Source organism: Parambassis ranga, chromosome 10, assembly GCF_900634625.1.
Source record: "Parambassis ranga chromosome 10, fParRan2.1, whole genome shotgun sequence".
NCBI classification, from domain to species: Eukaryota; Metazoa; Chordata; class Actinopteri; family Ambassidae; genus Parambassis; species Parambassis ranga.
The window spans coordinates 5,452,581-5,466,247 of record NC_041031.1 but is presented as its reverse complement, the minus strand read 5'-3'; the positions used below and the strand labels follow the sequence as shown (position 1 = coordinate 5,466,247).

The 13,667-nt window shown below is 41.5% G+C and overlaps 1 protein-coding gene across 1 annotated transcript in view; it reads right to left on the bottom strand.

Annotated features, from left to right (window-relative positions):
- nrg2b (neuregulin 2b) overlaps positions 1–13,667 on the bottom strand; it is a 31,828-nt gene that overhangs the window by 8,924 nt on the left and 9,237 nt on the right. Inside the window, exons 2-5 of the mRNA XM_028416471.1 lie at positions 7,537–7,699; positions 5,683–5,801; positions 5,462–5,585; positions 69–127 (exon numbers count right to left, since the gene is read on the bottom strand). Coding sequence (XP_028272272.1) covers positions 69–127; positions 5,462–5,585; positions 5,683–5,801; positions 7,537–7,699 — 465 coding nt within the window. The remainder of the gene's footprint in view (positions 1–68; positions 128–5,461; positions 5,586–5,682; positions 5,802–7,536; positions 7,700–13,667) is intronic.

The following is a 13,667-nucleotide window of genomic DNA, read 5'->3' as shown; positions in this document are numbered from 1 at the left end:
TCCAACCCCTCCAATGTAGCATGCAGCATCTCAGTAGGAAGGACAGAGACAAGAGCAAATGGACATACTGTAGAAATCGGCCATGACGGAGTTTTGACAGCGGTCTCCCGAATAGTCATTGGGACACCTGATGGAGGGAAAACGAGACACAGAGGGGGGAAAGGGGGATGGGGTTAAAGATACAGAGGGAAGAGAGAGAGGCAAAAACAAGAGGAAAGAGAGGAGGAGAAGTACACAAAGGCCGACAGATAAGAAGAGAGAGAGAAAAGGAAAGGAAGGGAAGGAGGGAGGAGACATAAGAGAGCAGAGAGATGAGGGATTAGAAACAGCACAATCCACCAACTACAGAGAGAGAGATGACCTGCATACTGTGACATCACCGCCATCAATATGACATCACTGATACGGATCAGACATTTCATCACAATCATGAAGATCATGTGATGGTGGTGCAGGAAGTAAACTTCAACCCCTCTCACACACAAACAGACTCACGGCTGCCTTATTGATGAACTCCTGACCATAAACATGATCAAATAAAACCATTAAGTAAATCTGATTACATTATTTCTATGTCCACTATAAAACACGTCTGTAAATCTGTAAAAAGCAAGTGCAAACACAGCCTTTTCGTACTGACTGACTGGAATTGGTTAAACTATTACAATTTATTGACTGCTGATGTCACTTCCTGTGTGATTAACTAGATACTGCTCTTTCTGATCGGCCTATTGTTTTTTTTTTCTTGGACTTTTACTTTTTTCGAGGGTGAGAGTTGTGCTGTAGGGTCCTGTATCTATCCTTTCCTTATCCTTGAAACTCCAGTTCCCTTAACTTGAAGTCAATTAGTTTGTTTTTAAATTCCTGTAAATACCCCACCGTTTATTTGGAGTCATATTTCTAGCTGGATAATCATTGCACCTTTATCTTTTAGCAGCTTTTGCATCAAACAGAAGGCTCTAAATTAAATCATTGATTCTTTTGGTCTATAACACAGAATCTGGAACTTCTCAATGACAGCAGTTACCTGCTGCTGGCAATAGGTTGATGAGGATAATTACATATGTTAGAAAATCAAAAATAAAAGGAACTAAAACAATGATATAAATTGTAATTCGCCATATGTACAGACACATTTACAGTGAGTGAGTGAGGGAAAAGAGAGAGCGAGCCCTCCTCAGGATGTAAGCGTGAAAATTGTTGGAGCAGGTTTTGGTATTTCTTGGGCATAAACAACACCAACAGTTTACATGCAGCTGCAGAATGTGGTGTTCTGTTTCTGGATGGGTGGCGAGCTGTCAGCGATACTGCCTGAATATGATTCATATTCTGGCATCAGCCATCAAACTCACAACACTGAAACTAACAAGTCGGCTCCTCACTGCATCACAGGCACCGGAAAATTCACAGACACACACACACACACATATTGGTATTTATTTTCTATTAATCCTCATTCTTTCACTGAAACACTAGACCCTCATCTCAAATAGCATCCTTAAGAAAATAAAAATCTTCTCAAGCAAGTGCTTCAAATCTGAAATGTCTTGGATTGTGTATTATAATGGGTGTCGTGGCTTTTACCCAGCCAGGCATAATTGATTTAATCTTTTTATTGCTGTAATTGCTAGTAGATCATCTTTTACTGCAGTCAAATGAAAAATAGGCATGTTACTGAGAATCTGATCCAACTGCAGTGCACTGTAGATGAATCACAACAACTGACCACAGTTTATAATTCTATGGGTGTGTCCCCATTACAGTCATTACAGGATAACAGGAGCTCTCTCTCTCTCTCTCTCTCTCTCTCTCTCTCTCTCTCTCCATTTTTCCCCCAGTTAAAATAACATTGTATTCATTTCAGTGATTAAGTATCCGGTCAACATATTTATCCTGACCTTTTTCTTACCCTCATACATATACTGTCCATATAACTGACTAGGTATCTCCTTCTCCTTTTTCTTACCACTAAAGAGACAACTTGCATTTTGAATCAATTACAGCAAAAAAAACCCTCGGTAGAGCCCACTCAGCAATTTCCCAGAGAGATATAAATAGAGCAGAGAGAGAGGTGGGAGACACTCGGTGCAGAAGCAGCCCTATGCCGACAAAGCTGATACCATGTATCATTTCTTTTTCTCTCTGCTTCTCTTCACCCTTTATTTATCTAACCTGACCTCTTTCCCAAGTTGAGAGGTTAAAAAAAATAAAATAAACTAGCTGAATAAAAGCCTTTCTGTTATATTCATTATACAAAGGTTCATCAATTCTAGGAGAAAAGCCATGGACATTATATCCAAGCATCAATACTAGGCTGAACTCATGGCATTTGTAGATTAGATTTGATTAAATGAACTTTATTGATTCACATCCGGCATTTTCAACCTATAGCCGGAGATACAGCACATGCCTTCGAGTTTACACAACAAAGTCCTGATTTATCAAAGCTGAAACTGCAGCTCTGCACAGACAATACACCGTAGGCTGAAAGGAGCATTGAATAAGCAAGACCCACCAACCTGCCCACAGCTCGCCAGGGGGAATGTTTGTATGTGCTCATCTCTACCTTAACCTGCACACTCTGTTTTAGCCAGGATGCCTTTCTGTATGTGCTGTCCTCCACTTTAACCTACAGACTCCATTTTGCAATATACAGCATAACTTTCCCCTTCAGGGAAGAGGAGATTATAGGTTTCCATGGTCGACACAAGAGAGAGCTTGCACCTCAAATATCTGAGATATTAACAGTTTTTGCTGCAGCGGACTTACTTACAGCTGCAGATTCATGAGTGTGTGAGAGGGAGTGTGTGTGAGTGGGGTTGGGGGGAGGTGAGGTGGGGGGGGGGGTGTCTTCATATCTCCTAAGTGAACAAGCAGCGCAGACAGTCTACAGACAGCAGTCTTATTTACATCCTGTTATACGCTGGCCTTAACAGACAAAGGATGACACCGCTGGGAAGCTACAGTAACTCTCAGAAAACTGCTGGCTAGTCTTCTGCTAGCTAGCTGTATCCTCCTTTAAATATGCAGCAGGTCGTATGTAGTGCAATGACGCACACAAGGTTATACAATTCTGCTCATTTTGCACAGCTAAACTGCTACACACACACACACCTCCCAATATCTATAGGAACACTCTCAAACAAAGTTTTCTGCTTGTCAGCACCATGAAAAAACATCTGATTTATCCTTCAGCAATGACCAGAAGGTATATCAGATGAGAGGTAGAGAAAAAGTCAGAGAGAGAGAGAGAGAGAGGGAGGGAGAGATGGAGAGAGAGGGAGAGAGATGGAAATGAGGATAGAAAGGGTACAGATGTGAAACAGATACCTTAGGATCTAAGGATGAGTTGCTGGCTGTTACATCCCATTGTACAGGAAGCATAACAACAAAGCTTTTGATCATGCATGACTATACACGCCATCTGTTATCTACACTGTCTGGGAAAGCGTTGCTTACACATCTACAAATTGACCCGTGTGTATATGGCAGGTCAAAATTGCAAGATTACAAAATGCAGTTCAGAAAAATATGCATTTCACCAAGTGGAAATCAAAGATGTTTTTTAAAGCATTTAATGTAAATGAGAACAGTGCATTGTGCTTACAGACCTATATGTAACCATTTCATCTATACTAACATGTGATGACTTTTTTAAACTACCTTGTGACATCTTCACATAAATACGTGTCTGCCTTTCTCTGTAATAAGTTGATATAACACAGCAGTTCATGAACATTTTTGCTGTTGGTGTTCTACTATTACCAATTTGGGCTTCTCAGTGTTTGTGTAACTTTTCAAAACTTTGGCTATAAAAAAAAACAGAAAAAAGAAAGAAAGAGTTACAAAAATAATCAGAATGAAAAAGGGACATGATGTGTGGTTGGCTGTTTTATCCAGTAAAATATTAATGTGCCACGGCCAACTCTTAGGCCTGGAAGTCACCACACATGAATGCATTGCAGCACAACATCAAGTGTTTGCTTCAAAAGCAGAGAGAGCAACCTGCAGCAGCAAAGTGAGCTTATGCAGATGGAAGAAATAAAGAATATAGATGCACTTTCGTTTAGCAGAGGAAGGCAACTACTAAACAAATGGACAATGCGTTGAGCTTTAAAGCCGATCTTTAGAGAACTGATGTGGTTCTGTGACAGGGTAAAGGTAGCATACAGTGTGGGCTGAGACGGCCTGTTTCAGTAGGAAAACAATCAAGTCTGTGTGTCAAGAAAAAATGCTAAGTGAGGCCATGGCTATGCTGCATGATTTGTTATGCTCTTTTTTGCCATATCTTGCAAAAAAGTCCAAAATATCAAAAATCATTTAGGATAAATTATATAATACAGAGTATCAGGGGTCATCACAGGTTCGGAAAGAACTGGCCCTTATATACTAGGCAGGTGATTGGATGAATCCTCTGTCAGCCACTAGCTATCATTGACGTAACAGGCCAATAATGACTTTTGTAAGGTAGCAAGTAGCACTTAGCATGCTGGTAGAGGATTTTTGCCATGCTTGTTTTATGGTGAACAGTTGCTTCTTACAGCTGCTTTCTTGCTGGTGTGCCTGCCAGTGTCCAGGCTTCAATATAACTGTACATAAGTCAATTTCTGGAGTCATTGTACATAAGTCAATTTCTGGAGTCATTGACACAGTAGTGTGCTGTGTGTGTGTGTGTGTGAGGACATATCAGCATAGGGACATATATAATGTAAAGGAGCAGCTCCACTAAAACTCAGAAGAGTCCAAATCACTGTATATTTGTGAAGCAAATCTGTCCTGTCTCCTCTGTCCTCTTTGTGTTAGATTGCCCTTAACTTTCAAAGTGTTTCATGGTTACATGCCAACAGAGTGACCGACAACAGAGACAGTAGCTAATATGCTATATCAGCGGGACGTCCTCTTCAGCTCATGCCAGTATAAGCTCCTATAAGCAACGCTGTGCTTACAAGCACTTTTTCATTTACACAATGATACCTGTTTGTTGTCGTGTTCCATCAATCAGAGGATGCAGACACATGTAGGACTACATAAGTAACTCAATAAAAAGACTTTTATCCTGCGTAGGAGATGTTCATCTTCTCTTTTCACAGGCAGACCTCACTCACTCCTAAATGAGGTGATTTCACTGGAGCAGGAAACGACACAGTTTGAATGCATGGGAACATAATGTGCAGGTGAAGATTTGTTCAAGCCATCTGCTCTGTGATTTTGTGAGTACTGGTAACAGTAACAACAACAACAACAACAAGCACTTAGAAATGGTGGTGGACTGTAAGTGTGCATGTGTAGAAGGTATCACAGCAAAAGACACAGTGGCAGTGACCGGCAACGCTAAATTTAGAGACAGACAGAGACAGAAAGAGAGAGGGACAGAGGGTGGGTGGAGAGACAGGGGGAGCAACTACACACTGATGACTGAGGGGGATGTGAGTGTGTTGGAGGGACTGAGGAACAAACTTACTTGCAGGACGGCTGGTTAATACCATGTATTAAGTAACAGTCTCCTCCGTTGACGCAGTAGGCCTTCTCCGTGTCGTTGCAGCGTCTTGCATGACTCACACCTGGAGGTGGGGTCGTGGTGGTCACTATGAGGAAGGAAACGGATAGAAAAATGCATCTTGTCTTCTTGCCTTAATATTATGTAACTACTTAAACAGATAGATAGATAGATAGATAGCTCACAGATCTGCACGCTGATTATACTTGTGGCGTTTTCCTGTCCTAGTGAGTTCTCAGCCACACAAGTGTAGTTGCCGGAGTCTTCCACACGGACACGACTGATCTGCACCTTTGAGTTTTTTCTTGAGTGAAAGGGAAGGACAGAGAGAGTGATACAAAGCAGATAAACAGACAGTGACAGCTATTGTTGCTCTAGAAAAGCTGCAGACTCATCTTTGACTGGAAGAGAAATGTAATCTTTATTTCCCAGACCAACCCAGACCAGCAATAAATGAGATATTGTTAAAATGTTGCAAGTGATTGGCAAAGGTAATGGGCAGTGATTAGTTTAAAGAGGAAATGAAACACAGACTGTAGGTAGCCTAATTCAAAAGATGGATTATCCATCTACAAAAATAACAACATAACACTGTCAACCAGCAGTGACAGCTTTGACAATGACTACCAAGCTAAACCTGATACAATTGAGGTGATTGATGATTTTTTAAAGTCAGCAACCAGGGAAAGATTAACCACTTTCATGCTTTGTGTCTTAAGCAGCCAGCGGTTTGTTGGGCAGTGGTGCTGAAACCAGAACGCTCCTCTTAGCCATAATTCTAGCATATAATGAGCACTGTGTAAACAAGTGTAATGTGGATGGTTTTTGTAACACAATGTTGACTTGTCATATCAACAGGGTGCAGCTCCCTCTGTGTTTGGCTTTTCATCTTCGAAGACTAGGTGAACAGGCAGTCTGACTCAATCGGCCATTGGCACTTAGCAGCGGTGCACCGGTGCTCTGTTAAAGGTAGGGTAGGAGATTTTGAAAACTCAGTGAGAGTCAGCCAGATTTCGAAAGTAAACACACTCTCGGACTTTCTCTCGGAGCTCACCCCGAAGCCACGCCTCCCAATCACATGGACGCGCATTACCTGAAGACGAGCTGCGGTCTGTGACTTCGGCCATCATGCACGTACCTCTCTGGTGCGCGCAGAGCAGGAAGAGAGTGACAACCAGGCAATACTCCGCGCAGGGTCCACCCGGAGGATTGGCTGATGTTTTTAGCATTTTATAGCTTCCACAGACGACGAAACTGCCGAACTAATCGGTTGCTATCGGATTGTAAAGAGAAGTTACACTAATTTAACAAAAAGTGCATCAGAATGAAATCTCCTACCCTACCTTTAAATGCTAGCTTGTCAAAAAATGCTACCAGTAGTGTGAATCAATAACTGAGTCTGCCCATAACCCCTAACCCCTAACCCTAACCTTAAACCCATGTGTGCACAAGGGCAGTACTGCAAGGTAGCACAGATCTGTGGTAGCACAAATTGACACCTGTTGTACCTGATTTAGTGGTTGATTGCAAAGTTTGATCACATGAGGTGACCTGTACCAACACTATGTGTGCAAAAATATCAATGTAACCAATAGCTAAACATTTTTAATGGGAGGTGGGACCAACAATAATGTGTAGTTAACTCACAATGTTTCTGATTTATGCCACATTTTCTATATTTATATGCTTCTTTTCCAGCACACTATGTCATGTGGGAGGGTCTAATGTTTTCAAAATGGATCCAAAAAGTACATTAAGAGTCATGCAACAGTCTGTATGACCCACATGGAGCAACAACATTGGAATGATATCATTAAACACCTAAACATACATGCTAAATATGATACCACACACTCCCAGAAAACATATTTGTGCACTATGTAGCTTGGGTTGATCAAGTATATTTTCGCACTTGAAATACACAATGCTTTATGGTGGAGTGAAAGAGCCATGTGCATTTTCAATAGTGGTGTGAATGTAAATCGCACAACAAAACTTTAGCTTTAAAGAAAGCATGTATTTAGAAACCTCAGACTCACTTGTTGGTTTTTATTTTGAGGTCTCTGCCTTTCTGAAGCTCATGTCCATCTTTGTACCAGCGGAAGGAAGGGCTGGGGTTCCCTGACGCCTCGCACTTCAAGTACAGCTTGTCTCCTTCCATCAGAGACTGGCCTCGCATCTGCCGCAGCTTAGGAGCAGAGGCTGGACATAGAAAGACAGACAGAGAGCGCACATGCGTAAGGAAGGGGACAGAGGAAATCAAAACTTAGTTAAATGAATTACAGATCCAATAATCTATCCATCTAATCATGTATGTGTGCCTTTGTGTAATGTGTCCGAGTGTGTATATGCGTGTGTGTGTGTGTGTGAAGCTTCTGAAAATCTATTAGTGGGGGTTTAGATGCTGAGGTCACAACCTGAGGTCAGAGTTCACTTGAGCAATGGCTAAAGAACACACACACACACACACACACACACACACACACACACACACACACACACACACACACACACACACACACAGTAATGGTAAACTCAGCCTAACTGTAACCTGAAACCTAACATTTTGTAACCTCAAACAACCTTTGAAGGTGTGCCCAAATTTTCCTCACTTCAAACAAACATACACATGAACACACACAGGCAGACTTGCATACACACACAGGAAACCCACTAATGTCTAAGTCCTGAATAGCAAAGACAAACTGAAACAAGAAACTTGCTTGTCTGAACCTGTTTGCAGTAAATTTTCGCTATGGAGCTGTGTGTGTGTGTGTGTGTGTCTATCATTCCCAGGAGACTTTTACTCCCTTCTTCTCTCTTTAAAAACTACAACAGACTGTATCAATGACACCAGTGCAGGCAGCACAAGCACACAGGCACCAAGGCAAAAAGACAACTCTGCACCATCCAGTACCATTTACACACAGACACACACACAGTGTAGTGAAAGAACATGCTTGATCAAATGTAAGAAAAGGCCCACATCATCTGCTTCATCTTTGTTATTCCTCATATATACATCAATGCAGTGGGTCCACAGGATCTTTATGCATTTAGAGTACAATTCAATTCAATGTAGCAATTTATAGCAACTTTTACAATCAACATTGTCTCTAGGTGCTTTACAGAAACCCAGAGCCCGAACCCTCAAGCAAGCAGAGAATGGGAAGGAAAAAGGAAAAACTCCCTTTTGACAGGAAGAAACCTTGAGCAGGACCCGGCTCATAAGGAAAAACCTTCCTGCTGACGGTCGCCGGGTGAAGGAGGAGAGGAAGAGGGAGACAGGACAGAGAGGATGAAGGAGAGAGAGACATACATGCAATAAATATCATACATTACAAGGATAAACATGACATGTTATTATAATAGAAATGACATAGGCAAGAAACTGGATGTAAACATGCTGCATGATTAAATGTACAAATGTACCGTGCTGCAAAAACTCAGAAGAAGAAGAGGAAGGTGACGACAATGAATTTCAGATTGCTGGGAAAGTGTCAGCATTTTCTAAAACACAATGTCTTTGTGCTTTAATTGAATATTTTTGAAATGTTTCATGTGAATCCAGCACTGCTTCTGGTTCAGGACTTCTGATGCCTACATTTAAATTATTATCAGCCATTCAAATACATCACAGTTGTGGCCAGCTCTTCAAACTGTACTCTCAAAGGAAATACTTCAGAGGTAATTGAATGAAGCATTCTGGGCTATAAGTATAACTCCAGCTAATCGATGTTATTCTTGCTGTCGTCATCAAATCTTAAACACAGTTGCCATTATTTCTTTACACAACACCGATCTGACCCTGATCTCATAAATCCTGCAAGAATCTGTGGCTTCAGAAGGTAAGACAATTACCGCCCCACTGTCAAGAAGCTCTTTTATGCAACTGTCCATGCACTCACAAAAAGGGACATCTCTACGTAAACAACATCTACTTCAACTGACTTAGACAAAGTAAACATCTTCCTTCAAAGAAGCCGGTGTGGATATATTTGATATATTTCTAGTAATTACTTCCTTGGAACTGGGTGATCTGTCCATGCATTACCCCTGACACACACTGGCCTTATTCCATTCAAGAGTAAATACAGTATATATAATATAGGTCAGGACAATTTTAATGAGAATTGTTGTTTGTTGCACTTTCAACTATAATTTCACTACATGGAATCATTGCATTTGTGGCAACACAGTGCAGGTAAGTCAAACATGAAAGTCAATGAAGGAGAAAAAAACTCTCAATGGAGCTAAAAGTAGATCCTCCATGAAGTACCAGCTTGCAGTTATGTAAGTAGGATTTAAGTGTGATTTTTAGACTCGCAACAGAACAAGCAGCATATCCTTAAATCCAGTTTTCACATTTTGTGAGATTTAGTCTTGTCACAGGCTCAACACACACTGTTGATGTATAATTCCACGTCACACCAAAGTAAATCATCCCAGTATCACCAGATGCTGTCTCTTTCTCTCTGTCTCTCCATGGCTTCTGGCATGTAATGAGTTATGCTGAAGAACTGCATGTTCTTTATTTATTTATTTTTATGGTGTGTGTGTGTGTGTGGTGAGGTGAAGGGGGGGGGGGTGCTGCTGAGATGCCTCAGTTAGGACTAGAGCTACTGCTGAATCTCGACTCAACTCAGTAGGCTCTTGGCTAACAGGCCTGATGCAGAGGAGTTCTGTTTCTGTCACCTCCATGCTTCATGTTAATTTGCTGTCATATTAACTCATGTCCAAAGGTGCTATTTGACGTAATCAAAGCTCTCTGGAGTATTTTATTGCCCCTAAATTCAACGAATTAGTTAAGTCTCCCTGCCCTGATCCACGTCAGATACAAATGTGGCAGGCAGCTGTCTTTTGTTTTGTTTTGTTTTTTAAAATGTGGTAAAAGCACTAAAAAAAGGGGAGACAGACTCCTTTTCCTTTTCTCACAAACAAGTTCGTATGACTAAATCCTGCATGGCTTTTCTAGAATCTTCTTCAGGGCTAGAGGAAACAATGTGTGTGCAACTCCCATATCAATAAAGAATAATTACTAAGACCCTTTATTACTTTGCTAAAATGCATAAAGTCAAAGCTTACCAGTTTATTCCAGTCATGACAAATTGTTTTCTATAGGACACGGAGCAGCCTGCTTGATATTTCCTTCCTGTATTTTGCCTTGGATATTTTGCAGGAGACAATGAGGAAATCATGGGAACTGTAATCTAATAACAATGTACCATATGTGGAAAAGAGATGAGATTTTGTTGTGGGAGGGGCAACATAAGGCCAATTCCAGCTGTACAGATTTGACATTTAGTTTCACAATGACAAAATACCTCTGAGAATCATAATCTTTGTTTGTACTGCACTGCAAGTTACAAACTGCTTCACTGTCAGTAAATACGTACATTAGAAAAAATCAAGAGTAAATTAACCAGAAATGCCACCAAACAAAACAAAGAAAACATAGCAGGGGGACGAATGGTGCAGCAGAATCTAATGTGAGAAGCCCTGCTGATTGTCTTTTCAGAAATCCACATTATAGGTTAATATGTATCAAAGTCTGAGGGGGTCAACGTGTTGCACTGCAGTTTAACATGTAGCACTTCATCACAACAATAGAGCACAGAAAAAAAAATGACAGAAATGATTGCTGTGACTTCTGAAACCAAGGAGTTCATTTACAGTGTGTGGGAGAGTGAGGTGTTAAAATGAAATTCAAGTCTCCGCAGATTAGATTATTTTTCTAAAGCTTGGCAATACACACACACGAGTGGGAGGTTACGACACACAGGAGGAGAAGGAGAGGACAGCCAGTTTTTCCATACATCCAGTGTTAAATAATTGTCAGTCCTTCTGTCAATCTATGAATCAATTCTTCTTCCAAACAAGTGGTCAGTTCAATCACATTTGCAGGAGTGCTACACAGCTTCACTTTCTCAGCCCTGTTTCTACTGCGTGTGGTCAGAGCTCTGCCAAAGGATGTTCCTGGAAACATGTTTGTGGAGATTGTGACCCATTCTTATATCTGTGCTTCACACAGCTAGAACATGAGAGCTATTAGCCCAGGCCTAAAACTACAAAGAGGAAACATGTAGCATGACCCTGAAGTGACCTGCTGGTTTTACACTGAGAAGAGAGACTAACAGCTGTTAAATAATTAAGCAAGGGAACCCATTATATCTGCCCTTCCAATGTGTATTCCATCCAAAAGAACATTTCTTTACATTCTTATACCGGTTATATTAACAACAGATCGACTGGAAAGACTTCAGAAAAACATCATTATTAAGTTATTTGTGGCATGGAAGCAATTCCTTATTACCAACAACAAAAGAAGGGGAAAGGAACACTATGGTATAAAATTTGTTGTAAATGTTGTAAGTAGCCTAACATTAACTGGGTTTTTGGGTGGATGAGTGAAGTTTTAGGGTTTGAGGCTTGTGTTTACCCTCTGTTTTCATCAGAATAGATGAATACAGTCCCCCTTTCTCCTCATATAATGGACTGATAACACAAATTTGGGGGACAGTGACTGATCATTCAACTAGATAAAGTGAATGGTTTCTGAGTATGGAGAAAACTCAAGTCAGCTACTACATTCAGTGGGCCTTGTCAAACCCTCCTCTTAGATTTAGCTTATTTTTGGCGCAATGCTAGCACACAACTATCGAGAAAATGTTGTAGATAAAACTGAAACAAACTCTAAACTGACTGAATTTTGTGATGTTAGGTTTACGCAGCTTGATAAAGAATTATTCTTATGATGCAAACAATAAAAAAGCTACAACATTTTTCAAAGAGATAGAGAGAGACAGAGAGAGAGAGAGACAGAGAGAGAGAAATTCATGTGCACGAACACAATTAGAGTAGATTCACACATCCCACACAGCAACGGCACCAGGCAAGCCATAACAAGTCTAATTCTGCAGCTGCAATTTACACATGGACACAGAGATTTTCCACAGCACCGTGGAGGTGTATGGATGTGTGTGAGAGAGAACGTGTGATCCACAGATGTGAATGTGTGCATCATATTGTCTGCACTGATGAATCAGTGTAATTGTCTGTGTGTGTGTGTGTCTGTGTGTGTGTGTGTGTATTTGCACTTTAATGTGCTGATCCAAGCCTTCTGTATCACTGAGTGATGGGAGAATTCCTCAGTGAGAGCACAGAGGGGTGGGGGTGGAGGGTGGGTGGGGTGCTACGGGAGCCACAAATGGACAGCGGCGTCTGCCCAATAGCCTGTGACCAGCCTGCGCCACTATCCAATCACACGTGACCAACAGTCCCATCAGCCGTCCATCAAGAGGTCCTTCTTTCAAGGTCAGCTGATGCTCCCTCCCTCCACTCCTCCCTCTCTCTCTCTCTCTCTCTGTCCAGCAAAGCAAGCATCAACAAAATTGATCTAATTTCGTGCTAAGCATGATTCAATAACAGAGAGTGATATGGAAGCCAAACCAATTAGGTGTGTTTGCAGGCAGGTATGGCACCCTGGGAAGCCATGGCAGCAACATGACTGCACACATGGGCTGAACTTCTGTGTGTGTGTGGGTCAGCTGATAGAGTAGTGAGATGGTGAAAGCAAGACACGCAGTACATTCATAAAAAGACATGTGGAGAGGACAGTGATGTATGTGCTGGTGTGCATGTGTGCTCATGTGTGTGTGCGCTAACATGCCTTTGTGTGTGCTCATGTACAAAAGAGAGAAGCTCCTTCTATCTCATTCTCCGATCAGTGTGATTTCTGCAGCGCACAGCTGTCACCATGGAAACCAGGGAGGGAGCAGGAGAGAGAGTGAGGGAGAGAGAAAGGGAGGATGTAAAGCAGGAAGAAAAGGGAAAATAAGATTGAGAAAGAGTGGCACAGTGTGTGAGAGAGAGAGAGAGAGAGTGAAAGAAAGAGAAAAGGGGAGACAGAGAGACAGGGCGAGATGAGCATTGGTTGTTGAATGATAGCAGCCACAACAGGCCTCCATGCAGTATCGCCCAGCCAACCTCTGCACAGCAGCAATACAGAGCCCAGGCCAACCCCCCATGTGTGAGTGCAAATGGAGAATACTTGACAAAGTGAGTTTTGCTTATTATAAATACACCCTTCAGATTCCACAATTTTTCTTTTTCACAGAGACACACATAAAACTATGCACACACACACAGAAAGAAAGAGAGACTGTCTTCC